Below are 18,685 nucleotides of genomic sequence, written 5' to 3' on the forward strand. Positions count from 1 at the left end.
TAGATGGGGTATAAGAAGCACAGGTACATCTAATCGCAGCACAGTGACTGAAATTTTCAGATAATGTCATCATACCAAAATATAGAATTAGGAGTATTTAATTTCATTAGATAGTACTTGGAGAGGGTGACCTTTGCACACCACTCTGCTTTCTTCATCGGTCTGAAAGTTCAAGGATGGGCTGAAAAGTAAGCGAGCAGACCCACTAAAGGTGCATTGATGTATGTAGTGGGCTCGGACTCCTGGAAGAAAGGTCTCGAGTCCGGGAAAGAGTCTGAGCTATTAGGCCCGCCTACAACCGCACCAACTAATAAGTTTGGGTTCGGAGCTGGGCTCAGATAGTATCGAGACCCATCTTTGCATCCAATGCGAGCAGGGTGGGCTTCCAACGATGGCAACGAGCTTGCCCGATGGTGGATTCTCTCCGGGTACCGTGGACCGTAGCCCACCATGTAAGACATTCTCAATGGGTTGTCCCCTAGAATGTAGTCCACCTGACATGGTAGACGGGACACCAAGAATGAGCACGTTTATTGAATCAAGATGGTACACTCGATACCCAAATTACAATATATATGGCTTAGTCTATTATCTTTACACTTCTAACATGATTGTATTATATACCCATCATATGAATGTAAGACCCAAACATATACCATAATAGTATTTGCAACTATCATAACATACCTATATTTTAATCCCCATCTCAAAAATCAATAATCAATAAACAAATAAATGTGGTAAAAGTGGGTGATTCTATATATGCTCCAACGATGTGCCTCACACCTAGTGGATCATAAACATTTAAACATATGGGCCTCACACAATGAATAATGGATGCTACACGAGGTATTTGATAAGTTGTTATTATTATTATTTTTGCCAAAGTGTTTGATAAGTTATTAATTTTCAATCCAAGAACATTGTAGGGTCAGTGACCGTTGGCCAATCACAAGTGAAACATGTAGATATAGACAAAGATTCTTGTGACCACCACATTTTTACTAGCCGTTGCCTTTGACAATAACACATCAACTAAAACATTGGTGTCATTATTTGACAAGAACATGAGAGGTATTTTTACCTGGCGTCTGGCCAAGCTCTTGAGAAGTGCGGGGGAGGCCGACGTCTCGCCACATGGGATGACATGATTGGCGTGGCTTATATAGTTGGAATAAGCCAGAAGTAGAAAGGATAGGGATGTCACATGCTGCATGTTGCTTCCTCCAGCCTTGAATATCAAACCCCCTAAATTGCCAGCAATGAATTTATTACCAAATCAATTCACTTGACGAGAATAGTTTGGGCAAATGCTGAACAGAAATAGTGAAAATTAATATTATATATACATACCAGGAGAATATTGAACCTGAGGATGAGAATTAATTCCTGGCAATAAGGAACAGATAAAAGTATCTGCATTTATTTGGAACGATCTTAAATCACTTGCTCTTCCCATTAGCACTTCCTGCCACACGGAATCATTCACAATTTTTCAAAGAAAATTAGATAAATTAATTTTTATTCGAAATAAAAATTGTTAAACCCAACAACAAATTAAATAAAAGAAGTGTGTGCGTACGTGTTATATTATATATATATACATGTATTCATGAGTATTATAAAAAATCCAAAGTACTGTGGCATTGGATCCAAAGACTAGTGTGAAGTCACGGTCATTTTTCCCAGTAAAAAGTAGCTGCGCAGATCGATCTGACCCATTCATCTTTTTGCACATGCATGCAGCAGCACTGGTGAAAATTAACCAGAGGCCGTACGTACGCTTATTATTTAATTAATAATTAGTTTTTCTAGTCTTGTATATAAACTTTCCATTTTCATTCAAAAAAGGTTAACCTAGTTATTAGCCTGTCATTTTCTCGATTCTACACTAATAAAAGTTATTTGCATGTTTATAGTATCCCTACACTTTATTGGATTGTTTTAATTGTCAAAAAAAAAAAAATTTGACTTGTTGGATTTCAACCAAATATACAAATTTAATCTATTCATATCCGTCTGATCCGTGGTTTCATTATCAATTTCATTTGTTTGGATAAACTTAAAAACACAATCTTTTTCCTATACGTTGTAACACTAATTGCATGGACAAAATCCAAATCTTAAGTATATTTTGATTCCGGTTAGTTGTATACACTATTATGAGAAATTTAATCCCGACATTATTAAAAACTCATATAAAAAAGAATGTTTTATTAACTTCTTTAAGTTTTCAAAGTTTCAAAATTTGGGCACATGCATCCCTAGCCTTGTGTGTATTTATTTTGAAGGTTATATATATACGTGCTCAAAATTTTAAAACACAAGAGAGATAGGGCTAGCTAATAGCCCAATTGGTCTCACGTATCCGCTGGAGACTCGGGTTAGAGTCTCCCTCCCCCTTTATAATTAAAAAAAACAAATTCTAAACACAAAAAGCTAATAATTATAATCATGTGGAGTTTCAACAATCTTGTGATTAATTTTCAGTACCCGTGTATGCAATTGATCATTTTATTTATTTAATAGAAAATGTAAGGATTGGGTATATGAGCAGTAAATAATAATGGAGAAGACATAATAAAAAGTGGGGATTATATATATAATGCACCTTAGAAAGGAGAACATTGATGCCGGCGTGTTTGTTATCCCAACCGAACTCATTAATGGTGTCTCCAGCTCTCAATATCACCTCGTTCCGAACTATATACTCTCTATATTCTCTCCTCCGAGATGCTTTGTGCAACCATGCCGCACCCCATAACAGTTCATCCTACGGGTACGTACAAACACACATATATATATATATATATAAAATCTTTAATTAAACCGCATATATATATACTCGAATTAATTAAGCCACCTTCTTAGTGGCAATTCATCGGAGAGAGACGTGAGTTTGAACCCATATCGTAAATATATATATATATATATATATATATATATATATGATTTTCTACTAATTAATAGTATTAGTAATATTTAGAGAATTGCTTAATTAATGATTATTGGTTAAGTACTGCTAAGAATATATATGCACCTGGAAACCATTGACATCACAGTAAAAAGGGCAGACCGCATACTGTAGGCTGGAAGTGTAAGGACCTCGGTGCCTGTCTGCAAACTCGAACACCTATATAATACATGCACCACACCATGTTATTGAATAATCTAATCGCTATAAATATAAACTTCATTTTTACAATTATAATTACAAATATATTATTAATTGAGAATCAGCGGTTTTTATTAATTATTAATTAATTCCTTCGATTTTATTTATTAATCTCATGGTGTTTTGAAAATATAATAAATATAGGAGGTATTTCCAAAAATAGTACGTGCGTAACTATTTTTCACAGCTAATTAACAAGAACCCGGCCTTAAATAAACACTTATTTTGTCATATAAATATAAATTTTGGTGTTATTGTCAATTATATTTATCAGCACTGTGTCGACCAAACTTATATAATAATAAATGTAATATATATGAGCTTTAATTTTAAAACATTTTGCACAACATTTTTTTTGGGAGGGTTGAGTGTCAAAGATATCATTATACAGGTACAAAAATATTCTATTTGAGTCTCTCATGACAAAAAATCAAATATATTACTTTTTATTGTAAATATGAAATATTTTATTTGAGTCTCTCATAACAAAAAATCAAATATATTATTTTTTATTGTAAATATGAGTAGAATTGATTGTGTATAATATAACAAAAACGTATGTACCATAGAATATTTAAAAAAAATATTATTTTTGTTAATTTAATATATTTTTAAAAAATAAATAATAACGATAAAAGCCTGATTTTAAGGAAATGAAGAAATAGTAGAAATATTTTTATATATATTTTTGACGGGCACGGCATATATATATAGGAAAAGCAAACGACAATGTTCACTTACTTTAATTGCACGATTCAAAAGAAGGTTCGAGTAGGCGGGATATCGCGAACGGAAGACGATGGAGGCGGCGGCGAGCGCGGCGGCGGTCTCTCCGGCGACGTCTGAGCCAGGGTGGTTGGCATCGACTTTATACGCTGTTCTCAGCGTATCCATATCCTCAGGCCTTTCCCAGCAGCTGTGGTCCGACGAAGGGTCTCCCACCTGCACATATACGACGCCGTCGTGTGCTGTGGCCTTCAGAAAATAATCGGTGGCCCATTTCAGGGCGGCCACCGCGTTGTTCAGCTCCCCGGCGGCGCGCATGTTTCGCCCGAAGTCTATGATGCCCCACGACAGCAATGTGGCGGTGAACGCCATGGGGAACCCGAATTTGACGTTGTCTCCGGCGTCGTAGTATCCTCCACTCAAATCAACCTAAACCAAAACGAAGGGAATTTTTTCAAAAATCATCTCGATCGATTTAATGTACAGACTTAGATCAGTAAAATGTTCGAAAGTGTGACGAATTTTACTCCGGCGGAGGCGCCGTCATGCAGGGCGGAGTCTCTGCGCCACCGGATGCGTTGGTTCGGGGGCAGTTTTCCCGAGCGCTGGCCTTCGAAGAAAATAATGCTTTTGCGGAGTGCGTCGCGGTAGTCGTGGCCGGCGGCGGCGGCGGAGTGGTGGTGAAGGAAGAGAAGGAAGAGGATGGCGGCGGCGGCGGAGGATGATCGGAGATTTGCCGGGAAATGGAAAGGATTTAGCGCCATTTGGCTCAGCACACAAGTAAGGAATGATCAGAGTAACTGGTTTATTATATAGTACAATCGGGGTCATAGGATTCTTGGGCAAGGACCAATGGGAATCTGACAGGTGGCGAGTAGTGATTGGATGGAATGTGGATACCAATGAGAGGTGAAATTGATTGGTCCGAGATGGTTTGACCGTTTGAGGTGAACCAACGGTATAAAAATTAATTGTTTTTGGTTTTTTATTTATTTGTTTTTTTTCAATTCCAATTGAGGCTCTAATCCGAGATTTTGACGTAGATGAGTTTAAACTATCGACATTTAGGATGGAAATTAAATGAAATTTTACCATAAATTTAAAAATTCGTCAAGTTAAATCTTAAGATAAAATTTTCAATAGTTAATTTTTGTCAGATCTTCTTCTGTTTTGTCGTTTAATTTGTTGTTAGTTTAATTCCTAAATACTTGGAATATATATATATATATATATATATATATATATAGAGTTTTGCTATCCTACCCACCCATCGTGCCCACCTAATGTGCCCACCATGAGGTGGCACTCAATTATTGGACGCACAATTCATCACATCCAATAGTTGAGTGTCACGTCATGGTGGGCACATTAGGTGGGCACGGTGGGTGGGCAGGATAGCAAAATTGTATATATATATATATATATATGATTTCTTTTATGGTGCCCAACACTATATGCCCACTTCATGTCCACCATGTACAATAGATGAGTTGAATGGTACAATAGATGAGTTGACTTGTACATGGTGGGCATGAAGTGGGCATATAGTGTTGGGCACCATATAAAACTCTATATATATATATATATATATATATATATATATATATATATATAGTTCTTTTATGGTGCTCAACACTATAACAAAAAAAAGTGGCACTTATTATTTTAATCCAAAAAAATAGTGAAAGATTATTTTAAAAATTAAAAATTAAAATATTCAAATAAGAAACTTTTTGTTAATATTTTAAGAAATTCATATTAAAAAGTATTTAAAAAACATTAAAGAACCTCTAAGTTTTTAATATGCATTTAAAAATCCTGATTACGCACTCCTGAGGTGTTTAAGTAGGAGTTGCACCCAGCAGGTGAGTGCGTGACTCATGATTAGAAATTTGATTTCTTTTTTTACCAACACTTATTCGAATAAGTCTTATCGCACAGGTTCAGTGCAGTTTACCTAGTTGACGTGGATTGGTGGACTAGTTTCTAGCTGCCGGCAACAAATTATCTTTCTTGAAACAATTTATTTATTATTAAGTTTTGCAAACATAAAATACTTATGATGTGAAAAATACTAAAATTTGGTCCTTTTTTATTTTCTTTTTCTTCTTTCTTGTTATTTTTTGGTTTTCGTGCATCCATGACCATGCATATAGGCAGTATATGTGTATGTAATGTAACCGGACACCATCACCATTAAATTTTTCAACGGTGACGTAAAACTGTATGCACTGCATCACTTTAACTATATATCATATGATAATGATGGGAAGATGGTCCCCAGTACCTCTCTATCCATATATTGATTATTTTTATCGCTGTTAAATATATTGCATAAAATGAACAACATATATACGCGAATGTAACATATAATATCTTACATTTTATTACATTAATCGAATATTCGATATCTATTAAGATCGTGTAGAACTGTCATCAATTTATAATATAACAAGTTCCATCATCCTAAAGTATGATATCGAAAATGAGATTATCCGAAATATATATCCTTCAAATCTTTAATTGTCATTTAATTCCAATATTGTGGGTTACGTAGATTAGTGAACTCCGAAATATTCTCAAATTTATTCTGTTTTTATATATTATGTTCTTGCTGTATTAAATTAACCTAATATGTAAGCGTGTAATTATAATTTGGAAGTTGGATAAAATAATAAAAATATGAAATGGATATATGGAAGGGAGTGTTTGGAGTAGTTATCTTTTGATAGGAAGCATGATGGGAGACGGTGTGGGCAAAGGTTGCATGTGCGTGCATGGGTTTCAGAGGATGGGTTTTGGTTGGGCCGGGTCCTCTACATGCATAATAATAATATATAAAAATAACCTTATAAGGTTGTTTTACGGATTAATTTTATCAAACGCATTTTCGATCAATCCGAATCATGAAAAGTATAACTTTTTTTGTCGGAGTACTATTTTTTACTGCATGTATGAATCGCGTCGACCAGTCTGACGTAGAAGTGCAAATGGGTCAAGCTAATCATGAGCAATTCGTGAACAAATTGGTCAAAACTCGATATAAATATCGAGTTAACATAATTAAATCGAGTCGAGCTCAAGTAGTATGATATTCGACTTCACTCGTTTGCACCTCTAGTCTCACGGATATATATATGTGAGATCGTCTCCAAAATTTACTCATGAGTCTTAATAATAATAATTATAATAATTATAATAATAATAATAATAATGTTTTTAATAGTGAAAGAAGGATTCATTGAGTATTTACACACACACACACACATATATATATATATATATATATGAGGTTCAAACCAACCTATTTATCAAACAAATCATTCGAAGCTACATCCATCAACCAAGATGCGTAAAAACCATCAACCCACAAAACGGGTGAGGGGTTAGAGATAGTGTATTGCGCAAGACAATGAACAACCTTGTTCGCACATCTATTATTAAAACACAAACCGAGGAAGCTATCCGAATTAAAAATTTTTGAGTTGTTCGAAACAAGACACCAATCCAGACTAAGATTCTCCGTAGAAGTCATCGCTGCTTGGACGGCTACAGAGGAATCAGAGATAACGTAAACATTTACAAAATCACCTTGAGTCGCCAACAATAGGCCATGAAAAATTGCATGCCAACACTTCCGCAGCCACTACCGACCCTGTATTTTGAAATCCCATGGCTGCTGCAGAACGAATGGTACCATAGTGATCCCTTATCACAGCTCCCACACTAACACGACCAGTTACATGATTGAAACCCGCATCAACATCAAGTCAAAAATGTCTCCCAGGGTTTTCTTCCACTTATCCTCTAGACTATGTTGTGAAGTCCGGGTCTGGATGAAGTTAGAATTTCTTGATTTGATAAATTCATCAAAGTAAGGATGCACCCAATCAATTTTAATCGAAGCTTGCTTTCGAATAGGATGATGTTTTATCCTACAAAACTCTTTCCAAATAGCCCATGCGCACATCACGAAACACTCAAAATTAGACTTTGAAAGTGTGCCAAAAAGATATATCCCACAACAAGAAAAGACATCATTGCACTTCTTTAAAACTACTTGTAGTGTCCCGCTCCAAAATCACATACTAATCAAATTTAAGCATGCAATTAAATCTTAAATAACAATAATCAGATAAATCAGCGGAAACTGGAATACATACATAGTAAACCCAAACTGAAAACATAAATCTAAAATACTGGTTAAGGTACAACCATATCGAAAATCAATGTATCATAATACAACCCAAGGTAAAACAATCGAACCAAATAACCGGAATCTTAACAGCGCTGCTCCTCGCCTCGAGGCTCACTTTTGCCTGCGTCATCCAACCTGAGGCCTGATCCACGGAATGGAGTGTCCAAGATGAAAACAACAACATGAGTGCTAACGTCCAGTACAATAAATATGAATATAAAAATCTATATGTGCATGCATGTGATGTGAACTGGGTAATTGGATCAACAAGGAAACTCATGCTACCAACTCGTAAATACCCCTCTGGATAATTAGCACACTTATCTGGACATGGATCTAAAACCATTGTCTTTGTCTTTTAACCGTTGTCTTTGAGCGTCACATTTAACAATAATTTTTTTTTATGATATTTAACAACAGATAAAAACTGTTGTTGTTTTTCATTTTCTTGTAGTGCTTATGTTTTATGATTTTTTTATTTTTTATTTTTATAAATGATGTTCATCATTATGTTTTTGAAACAAAAGAAGTATCTTTATTCTATTATCGTAGCAAACTATCTGTCATAGAGTAGCCGTTAAAAAATAATCATTGTAAAATAATCGTTATAAAATTATTATATATTAATTGAAATGTATTATGAATTTATTAAATAAAAATAATATATATTATTAATAAATTGATTAAAATGCTATTGTAAATATTTACGATAGTTTTATAAATAATAATAATAATAATAATAATAATAATAATAATACATGAACCCCTTATAATAACCACATTTGTCAAATTAATAGATGGACAAAAATGTCCTTTTAGCGCAAAATTCTTTATTTTTTGAAATTAAAAAATAAAAAATGGATACAAAGTGAATTTGAGAAATTAAATAAAGATTAGTGGATGCAATCCCTTGATTTTCCTCTTCAAAGATAATTTCTTGATGGATTTGAATTTCTTGAATATTTGATATTCTTGGAAGACGATTGATGTCTTGATAAATTTAATTCGATGGGTTAACACTTTGATATCGAATTAAACTTCAAAATTTAGGAAGAACGCGATGAACTCCTTGAATCACGCATTGAAATTTGTTATTTTGAATTTGATGAAGAACACGATTTTCTTGAATTCGATTTATTTGATGAAGAACACGAACTTCTTGAATTTGATGAAGAACACGATCTTCTTGAATTTGATGAATAACACGATCTTCTTGAATTTGATGAAGAACACGATCTTCTTGAATTTGATTTATTTGATGAATAACACGAACTTCTTGAATTTGATGAAGAACACGATCTTTTTGAATTTGAATGAATTTAAATATATTTGAAGAAGAATACAATTAATCCCTTGAATCACGTCTTGATCTTCTCGAATTTGATGATTTTGAAGAAGAACGCCTTGAATTGCGCCTTGAATTTCTTGAATATGACTTGAGAGAAAAACTCTTGAATTCTTCTACTCCTTTGCTTTAGTCTTTCGTGTTGTGTCTTATGTTGGTCATCTGCCACCTATTTATAGCTGAAGGATGCAGATTCCTACCATTTCGATTTGATGAGATGTCGCAATTTATTGGCTCCTCATGATTTATTTGGTGATTATCTTTCATTAATCACAAAATTTGATTTTAAATACTAAAAATATTAGTATTTTCTTCCATTTGATTCAAGATTTGATTTCAAATCCTAAAAATATTAGTATTCACTTCTAATTTGTGCAAGATTCAATCTTGATTTGATAACAAAATATATTAAAATATCAATTAATTAACTATTTATTTTTTGTAAGAATTTAATTTTCCAATAGTTAATTATTTTTTATTGATATTTAATATCATTTTGCAATTTCCATAATTTTATGGTCAATAAATTTAAGTGTCTATAGTCTTTTATTACTTCTAACTATTCACTTTCAACTTATTTTTTTAATTTAAAAATATAAAAAATGCTTATTATTTCAGATGTGACATAGTAAACATTATAGATAAAGATAGTAGAAAATGTAAAAGCAAATGTGATTCAATAGAAAGTTATTTTTATTTTTTCTTTTTATTGTGCATAGAGATTATCTGAGGTTTATAGAAATTAGGTGAGGACTGGTAGAAGCTGCAAAAATGGAAGAACGAACTGGAGCTGGAGGTGATTCCACGTCTCAAGTATCCCAGAAAATAGGTGAGGCTCAAGATTCTTTGTAATTTTCTCTCCTTTTTGCTTCTTCGTGTCATTTGATTGTTTTTAGATTCGATTTCCGCTGAAATCTGTGGATTTTAATGTTGTGTTAAAAAAACTGTCGATTTCCGCTGAAATCTGTGGATTTTGATGTCGTGCTAGGTATTTACTTATTTTAATTCTCCTGAGATTCAACAGTTTCCGACGATGATGAGATAGACTACTCCTCCAAGCCTGAATTTTACGGCCCGGAACTTGACGACAAGGATGAGATTTGGGCCCGGAAACAAAGGAGAGGCCATACTTCTGATGCTGTTCTCAGTTGCCCAGCTTGCTTTACTACCCTGTGTTTAGATTCTCAAAGGTATCTTCATTTTCTCAGTTATTTTCTTGATTTATATGCAAACTTTGTGTAATTTGTTTCTGTTGTATTTGATACTCTGGTAGAAGATTCAGCTGTGTATCAATGTGTTGTGATGGATGTGAAGATAATCAAGTAGGGGAGGAGAAGGGGAATGATTTTATGAATTTTTTGGCTGGAACATTCACTTTTATGAAACTACGTAAAGTTATAAATTTTTCTATTGAGAGGCTGATTCTATGGTTTTTCCTAAACTACCATTCTTGAAGCACATGGATGATCACAATTCATTAACTTTGGCACCATCGTTTTTTAGAACAATTTGAGTGAATCACCGTGTTAGGTGTTGAAGAGGTTTTCATGTTAGATTTTAACTTGGGCTACCTTGTTCCGGTCGGTGGCAATGAAATTTGGTGATGTTTTTCCCTAATGATAACATAGTGCAAGACAGGATTTTGATGAGTTGTGTGTTAATTTTATCTTCTTTAGTTGAAAGGCAGGTCGACCATTTTTGGATTAGGCATAGTCACAGGTTCTCGGCTAGGTGGTTGGTTACCTACAAGGATGAGAAGAAGAATCCAATATACTTGAGACTACCACACAATTTGGCTTATATGTTCATTAAGAAGATATTTCTGATAATGAACAAAATTGCAGCTTCATTATTTCATTGTTGTTCTCTTGACTATATTCCATGCGGTGGAAACTCCAATCCGTAGTTCTGTAGTGAAAGCCACATTGTCAGGAATGTATATGATATTGGTCTTCAACAATCAGGTTTTAAGTTTAACTAGGTAGTCAAAATGAACCAAACTCAAGTATGTCATCTGAGTGTTTTAGAACAATTAATTGATTAATGGATTTGACGGAACATATAATCCTCAGCATTGGCACCTCACCTAAATCTGGGCGGTAGTTACTTTTTAGAAATATGCTACAAAATGTACAAGGATTCTTCCGTCTGGTATACTTCATTTCGTTTATATATGCTATCTGTGTGTGTGTGTGTGTGTGTGTTTTTTTTTTTTTTTTCCTGGAAATCATATATCCCTACTGATTTTTCATCCCTCCCAACTTTCTTGTTACACTGCCGTGTGATTCCGAAGCTTGTTACAAGCAACTGGTGACCTTTTTCTGACTGCAAACTTTGTAGGCACGAAAGAATTGTCACCCAGTACCGAGCAATATTTGTGGTAAATTGCAAGATTACAGAAGCAGCAACGCAACCAGGAAGCAAGCGTAAAAGGAACAAAAGAGGATCCGAGATAGAAGCAGCTGCTGAAACGTTTAAGAATGTGTGTTGCTCAGTTTGTTCCACGAAAGTGGGAGTGATTGATGAAGATGAGGTTTATCATTTCTTAAAAGTACTTCCGAGTGAGGCGTGACTGTTCCCTACTCGATGTAGTTTTCCTCTTTGCCTTTTTAAACTTTTAGTCGGTATAGCATCCTAGCAGGTCTTAGATTTGAGTTACACTATGCATATCAAAGCTATTTCGTAGTTTTCGATTAAGGGTTGTTTGGTACAAAAACACCATTTTCTATACTTGGTGGTAGAACGTTTGTTTATGTCCTATTATCCTCTCATGTGACACATTCAAAACATATACAATTGATATATATGATCCATGATACTAATATAAGAAAACCTCCGAAATGCCAGCGGCAACATTAATGATATAGAAAAAATTTCTCAAGTCCTTAGTTGCCGTGAAATTTCCCCACCCCACAGATAAAAGACAATTCAACCATCTGAAAATAAAAACCTACGAGTTCTAGAGCATAATGTTTTGAAGAGCACAAAGTATAAGGCTTGCACAAACAAAGCAGGGGTTGGAGTGCAATCTGGGCAATTGAATCCTCCCAGCCGCCACATGGCCTCTCTTCTGTGTGACAATGCAAACATATGGGGAACTATAGTTGTCCATGTACATTGTGCGACTGATACAATTGACGAAACCACTCCGAGTTCCAATTAATCGACATAATCACTGTGCTGGAGCCAAATGTTTCAACTTTGCCTGTAAAACTGCACCGGCTTCATCTGCTATGCTTTTCTTTTTAGCAGCAACCTACATTTCATTATGGCCATGACCAAACAAAAAGATCAGAGAATGAAATGTGCACTCAGCCTTGTTAAATAGACGCTCCTGATTTGTGACAACTTCCAACATGTTAATTGCCTTACGATTCTGCCTTTCAATCGAATTACTTCTACAGACTGTCTATAGTCATCAATAAAGTAAACTAATGCGTTTACACGTTCTATTCTCAATTCACACTTATCTTGTTTCCTTAGATGTTGTACGGGTCCAAACAATTTTCTTATACAATGAATTTGATAAATGAAAAACCAATGGACTTGAAGGAAAGTGAAAAAAAGTCTAGAAAATCATTAGAAGCACACAAGAATAACATTTCAAAATTTTGCAGATGTAAGAGGTTGACATGACAATAGAACATACCTCAAGAAGTTGATCATAATTGGACTTGAGCAGAGCGATTTTGCGCTCACAGTAATCTTTGCCTTCTGCCATTGTTTTCTGCTTAGACAAAAGATCGAGACAGTTGATTAAAACCGATGCTAAATCAAATAGAAAGTGACATAAATTCATAAATAAGAGAATTCCAGTAAAGCATAGAATGTTTTCTGCTTAAATCTGGTTACATCAGCTCAACATCTTCCTTCAACAGCGAATTGGTGCACCCTCATTTTTCCCAACGGTTCTTAGTTTCAAATATTTCCTTCAATGTTTTGGCATGAACTAAGAAAGTTAATATCACAATTGTGGCCTGGAAAAATACAGTTATAAACATAGAGATGACAAATTAACACGAAAAAAAATCTAAATGGGCATTTCCTAGCAACCACACCTCTAACAGAAAAGGCATATTATCCATTTGTGCAAACTTTAATCTGACGCCTCGAGAACAAAGATTGGTGAGCCTGGTGACCACTAGTTCTGTAAACTGTTTTAATATCCCCAAGGTCAAAATTTTCCCAATGCAAAGCCAAACACGTGACACGCACAAATTATTAAAGCCCACGTTTGGGTTGCTTCACTAATTATAGTAATGTCTAGGCCATAGTTCTGGAACACGTGGGATTTAGCCTTTAGGTCAGCAAAGACCACTTTTTTTTTCTGTCCTTCAGGCATAAACTACTAAACTACATCAGTTCAACTTATTCAACTGCAATATTTGAGAGGGAATGGAATTTCTAGTCTTGTTGGCCCAATAATAGACCTGACGTTAAACATTAAATGGACCCACTATTAAAGAATATTACTACGTCCCATATTGGCTCCATGAAAAAATATAGAGTGGGTAATAAAACTGGTGTTTTCGTTGAGAATCGTCGTGGTGATTAGGGGGAGTGGAAAAGGTCTAGCATTCGGTCAAAGCTGCCAAAATGGCCCGTGTTCATATGAAATATCGTATTAACATGGGTGTCAGCTTCTCGAATGTGGAACTGACTAATACCTTTGAGGTTCTTCACTACCCTATGATTGTATTTTGTAAACATTTCCAAAGGTACCCTGTGCATAACACACAAGATACTTATAGAATTGAATCAACAATAAATTATTTCGATGATCATTGGGATACCTATAGGCTACAACACAATACAGAATACTACACCAAAAACCTAGAGAGATGAGAACAATCACAAACTACAGCTCAAAGTGAAATTCTTCCCTATCTTAACTTCCCTTAAAAAAAATATAGAAGATGACAATGCACTAGCAACTCAAACATACAATTCAGTAACGAAAAAGATCTTATACATGAAACAAGAAATAAAAGGTGAATCAATCAATCAACGAGCAATCTAGTAGTACTAGTCTAACCTCAATGAAATAACCAGTGCCCACATCCACCAGGACCTTCTCCGCATCATCCAGAGTACCGGGAACATAAAGCGACGCCGTAAGAGGAACCAACATCTTCTTGCCCTTGGGGCGGAGGGAGAGATCGTGGAGGGCGGTGGAGGCCAGCTCGAGACGGGCCGTGGCGGTGCGAATATTATTGAGACTGTCCTGGAAGAGATTGACTTCGAGATCCGCCTGCTCTTTGAGCCCCCTCAGCTGCTCCACACTCATCCTGTCAATCTCCATTCTCGATGATGCCGCCGCCGCCGCCATAGCTCCTCCGCTGCTGCGATTTTACTTGTGTTAGCTCAAATTTCCAATTCCGGAAAATTTAGATAAATAACAAAAATGACCCCACAGATTTGTTTTAAGTTCAAATAGACTGTAAAAATTATTTTTGGTCAATAGAATTTTTTTAATTAATATCTAATTTAAATATTAATTAATAGGGTTTTGTTTCGTGGATATTGAGAAACCTCACAAAAAATACGGCTTCCTGCCTTCCTCCTCCTCATTCTCTTCCTTTCTTCTTCCATCTTCTTCCCTTCAACGGTATTGCCCATTTTTCTCACTTTTTTCATTCTCAATTTTCATTTAATTTATAGCTTTCTTAACCTCTTCATTTTCTTGTCTCCAAAAAAAATTTAGATGAAAACCAAAGCTTAAAGACATTCTCATTCTCACAAAATGTTTTTGGATACGATCATTGGAAGATCAATATAAGGTATTTTGTTTGATCATTTATGTTTTTATATTTGTAGGTTATCCACTTGCTCAAGTAATTTGATTTGTTATTCAGTTTGTTAAAACATTTATTTCAGTCGGTTAAGTTATATATTAGAGTCGGTTGAAAGAATTCAATAAGTTGGTTATATTTCAGTAGGTTAAATCATATATTACAGTCGGTTAATAGTATTCGATCAGTTGGTTAATTTTCAATGGCTTATTTATTATTATTGTTATTATTGTTTTATAGATTTTGTTGACGTGATTCAAATCTTAATTAATTTTGATGGCGAGTGGAAGACTGACGGTGAACATAAATATTCATGGTGTAATGGAAGTAATTCAAGATGACAAGCTATATCTATCGATTAGAGTAATGTGATTATTGAAGATGTTGAAGATGCAATCTTTGAGACACTTCATTTGGATATGCATGATACGGTATTGAAGCTAAGTTACTTGCCAAAATTTGAGGTATGCAATTCGAGACCAATATATATATAAAAAGCTCACGAGCATTAATAACATATCTGTTTTTTGGAGTTTCAAATATTAGACTTTTGCTTCATGTTACAATGATCAAAACAAGCAGGAACGGAGCCAGGATTTTTTTTCTCAAGGAGGACTAAATTTTACATGCATAAAATTTATAGAAAAGATTTTTCAAAATATCAACTATACATATTATGAAATCTTTTAGCCTCTAAATTTATATATCATTTAGTTTTTTCATATATTTTTAAATGTATCAAATATCAATATCATAATAATGATATAAAATTGAATTTTATTATGTTAGTTTTCTAAACTTAATAGAGAATATTAGATTATATTACAATAATTTGTTTTTTTCAAAAAAATAATAATAATTAAGCACATGAGATCTAATGTATCAATGAATAATTTTTATATTATTTTTTAATTAATTATATTGAAGAGTTAATTTGTATATATTATTTTTAAAATATGGATTTATTTATTATAATTTAATACACATTATTTTCGTTTTTTATTATGAATCAAAGATGAAATTAGTTCAATAAATAAATAAATAATAGATTTATTATTGTAACATCAAATATGAAGAGATAAATCTGTATATTAAAAATTAATTAGAATAAAACTTATATAGATGTCCAATTAAAATACCGAATAATTCATACCACAAGAAAATAACTACTTCACTATCTAGTTGTGCTATGATAATTAAATATTATTAAATTTATTTCTAGTAAAACTTACTATTATAAATTAAATTTATATTTATTATATAATTTACTATCCATCACAATATAATTGCTAGACTTTGAAATTTCTAAAGCTCCATTTGAAATTGTAGTTCGTTGTTACCCATTTAGCCATATCAAACATTGGATATGAGCCCAAAAATAAAAAAATAAAGCCTACTAATATATTTTATCATATTGGACCCTAAGACACACACACACACACATATAGGCTAAGGGTTGGAGCTAGATTGGGCCTAACAATATATTTTATCATATTGGACCCTAAAACACATACATATATATGGGCTAAGAGTTGGAGCTAGACTGGGCCAACAATAGTTCCGTCCCTAAAAACAAGTGGCTTCGAAAATAGTTATGAAAAAAATGACACTGCTAGAGATATTGAAATTTGTAGAGATCTTAATGATGATATGGTTGACAATTGTGAAACTGAAGTATATCACTAATGGTGGTGATGAGAGAACAAACAAATGTTTCAAATATAATTCACAAATACTTGCACAAGTTACCATTCTTTTTCTTGGACAGTGTGCAGAAAATAATTTGTTTTCCAAATCGTCGTCGTTCGGTGGAAGGTGGCTCATCTATGATTCAAAGAATTAATCAAGTTAAATAAAAATACGTAAACATTTAAATTGAAATTTGAAAATCAAGCATACGATGATGAGTGGTATTATTAGGTGGATCAAATACAACATCTCGTTCATTGGTCACTTCTTCATCTACTACCTCTTGCTCACGACTCATTCCTTCATTCAAGTCTCGAGCGACAAAAGTTGTTTCTTGGACCGTGTTATTTATGATTTAAAAAATTAAATATTTGTAATTAAAATAAAAAAAATACTACAATTTGGATGTTAACGAAAATATACCAAGATGTGTTAAAGGAGATGTGAATGGTTCAACGACCGCCTCTTGCCCAAGAGCCACTCCTTGATTGAAAAATTTGTCACTGACTCATCTATAATTCAAACAATCATATTATTATAATCAAATACATATGTATCTCTAACATTTAAAAATTCACAAAACTTACATTTGTGGGCCTTCTTTATTTTAGATCATGCAAAGACAGTGGTTGTTTATTCAAACGTCTTTTGGATAACCTTGAAATGTTCAAAACTTCCATACACGTTCAAGCTTTCTATCCAAATTCGAAATCATATTTTTCAACTCCACAAAATTTTTATCCACGCGCTCTTGTAATGCTTTAACTTGTCTAATAGTATTTGTTTCACCGAGGACATCATCTCATTTGACTTGATGGAATTGTTTTTCTGGTGCTTTCTTGGCTGGATGAATAAAAGACATTGTTGACTTATTTTTGGGACAAAGTTTATTTTTTTGGTCTTCTTCTTTGGATTGGAGAGTCCTTTTAGATTCACAACGAGTGGGATTTCTAATGCAATACACATAATTTTCCTCCAACAATAATGAATTAATAAAGAACAAATGAGAGTATGTGCAAGAATCTTCAATGAAAATATTTCTAATATAAGAAGCAATAGATTCTTGATCTGTAGGTGACAAAATACTTCTAATAATCTGTAAATTCAACATATTTTAAATTAGTAATATACAAATTGAAATTTTTTTAATAAACATAAATCATATTCTAAATACACAAACATTTTTACCACTCTTTGATGCATCTAAAATGTCAATATATCTAGGAGATCCTTTTTTTGGCCATTTATTTGAAATCCATTGGCACATGCATGGAAGAGATGTATTGTCTCATTCTCTTTGTTTCGCAAAACGCTCTCCAATACCACGAACGCATTCGTATGCAAAAATCTACATTCAAATTCAAAAATTATAAAAACAAATATAATCAACCATGTTCGAAACAAATGAAAAAATACAAGAATATTTACTTACCTGTAGCAGATAGATGAATCCAACCATATCATAGGTTCAACTGTTCGAAGGCTTATCGTTTCTTACTTTTTCGCTTAATGTAACTTCTTTTTTCTTCAAATTACACTTCAAATCACAAACAACTCATTTGAAAGTTATTGTACCCCAATGGTACTTATTAAAAACATCAAAATCATCAATCAATCTTAAATTTTTTTATCGACTTGAGGATTCCTAACTGGCGCTAGAGGTCATAGTACACCACAGACAAAGTACAAACAATCCATTTAAACTCTCTCTATACTCAACAACTCATGCACACTTTTCAAATCTTTCAACTTCATTTCAA

The 18,685-nt window shown here is 33.6% G+C and overlaps 3 protein-coding genes across 3 annotated transcripts; 1 reads left to right on the plus strand and 2 right to left on the minus strand.

Annotated features, from left to right (window-relative positions):
• Nucleotides 1-82: 82 nt before the first annotated feature.
• LOC140871303 (endoglucanase 8-like) lies at nucleotides 83-4,664 on the minus strand. Its single transcript, XM_073273752.1, has 7 exons — nucleotides 4,429-4,664; nucleotides 3,917-4,330; nucleotides 3,041-3,133; nucleotides 2,612-2,773; nucleotides 1,354-1,468; nucleotides 1,085-1,248; nucleotides 83-494 (listed from the first exon to the last, which is right to left on the minus strand). The coding sequence occupies exons 2-7, from the start codon at nucleotides 4,271-4,273 to the stop codon at nucleotides 171-173; spliced, it is 1,215 nt and encodes a 404-aa protein (XP_073129853.1). The 5' UTR covers nucleotides 4,274-4,330; nucleotides 4,429-4,664; the 3' UTR covers nucleotides 83-170.
• A 5,467-nt stretch (nucleotides 4,665-10,131) lies between these two features.
• LOC140871772 (uncharacterized) lies at nucleotides 10,132-12,190 on the plus strand. Its single transcript, XM_073274461.1, has 3 exons — nucleotides 10,132-10,273; nucleotides 10,469-10,634; nucleotides 11,785-12,190. Exons 1-3 carry the CDS (start codon nucleotides 10,216-10,218, stop codon nucleotides 12,014-12,016), a joined length of 456 nt encoding a protein of 151 aa, XP_073130562.1. The 5' UTR covers nucleotides 10,132-10,215; the 3' UTR covers nucleotides 12,017-12,190.
• A 133-nt stretch (nucleotides 12,191-12,323) lies between these two features.
• LOC140871771 (prefoldin subunit 5) lies at nucleotides 12,324-14,835 on the minus strand. The gene is made up of 3 exons (XM_073274460.1): nucleotides 14,480-14,835; nucleotides 13,094-13,171; nucleotides 12,324-12,700 (listed from the first exon to the last, which is right to left on the minus strand). The coding sequence occupies exons 1-3, from the start codon at nucleotides 14,771-14,773 to the stop codon at nucleotides 12,617-12,619; spliced, it is 456 nt and encodes a 151-aa protein (XP_073130561.1). The 5' UTR covers nucleotides 14,774-14,835; the 3' UTR covers nucleotides 12,324-12,616.
• Between the last annotated feature and the right edge of the window lie 3,850 nt (nucleotides 14,836-18,685).

This window comes from Henckelia pumila, unplaced genomic scaffold, assembly GCF_033568475.1.
Source record: "Henckelia pumila isolate YLH828 unplaced genomic scaffold, ASM3356847v2 CTG_461:::fragment_3, whole genome shotgun sequence".
Classification (NCBI taxonomy): domain Eukaryota; kingdom Viridiplantae; phylum Streptophyta; class Magnoliopsida; order Lamiales; family Gesneriaceae; genus Henckelia; species Henckelia pumila.

Excerpts from the sequence above, each read along its gene's own strand:
- LOC140871303 (XM_073273752.1), bottom strand. The coding sequence starts at position 4,273 with ATGGCGTTCACCGCCACATTGCTGTCGTGGGGCATCATAGACTTCGGG. Across the intron at positions 3,134-3,916 it reads TTTTGAATCGTGCAATTAAA|GTGTTCGAGTTTGCAGACAG; the intron begins GTAAGTGAACAT and ends TGTATTATATAG. Across the intron at positions 495-1,084 it reads AGAGCTTGGCCAGACGCCAG|GTGGACTACATTCTAGGGGA; the intron begins GTAAAAATACCT and ends CTACCATGTCAG.
- LOC140871772 (XM_073274461.1), top strand. The coding sequence starts at position 10,216 with ATGGAAGAACGAACTGGAGCTGGAGGTGATTCCACGTCTCAAGTATCC. Across the intron at positions 10,274-10,468 it reads TCAAGTATCCCAGAAAATAG|TTTCCGACGATGATGAGATA; the intron begins GTGAGGCTCAAG and ends GAGATTCAACAG. Across the intron at positions 10,635-11,784 it reads CTGTGTTTAGATTCTCAAAG|GCACGAAAGAATTGTCACCC; the intron begins GTATCTTCATTT and ends CAAACTTTGTAG.
- LOC140871771 (XM_073274460.1), bottom strand. The coding sequence starts at position 14,773 with ATGGCGGCGGCGGCGGCATCATCGAGAATGGAGATTGACAGGATGAGT. Across the intron at positions 13,172-14,479 it reads GCACTGGTTATTTCATTGAG|AAAACAATGGCAGAAGGCAA; the intron begins GTTAGACTAGTA and ends TTGTCTAAGCAG. Across the intron at positions 12,701-13,093 it reads ATTATGATCAACTTCTTGAG|GTTGCTGCTAAAAAGAAAAG; the intron begins GTATGTTCTATT and ends AATGAAATGTAG.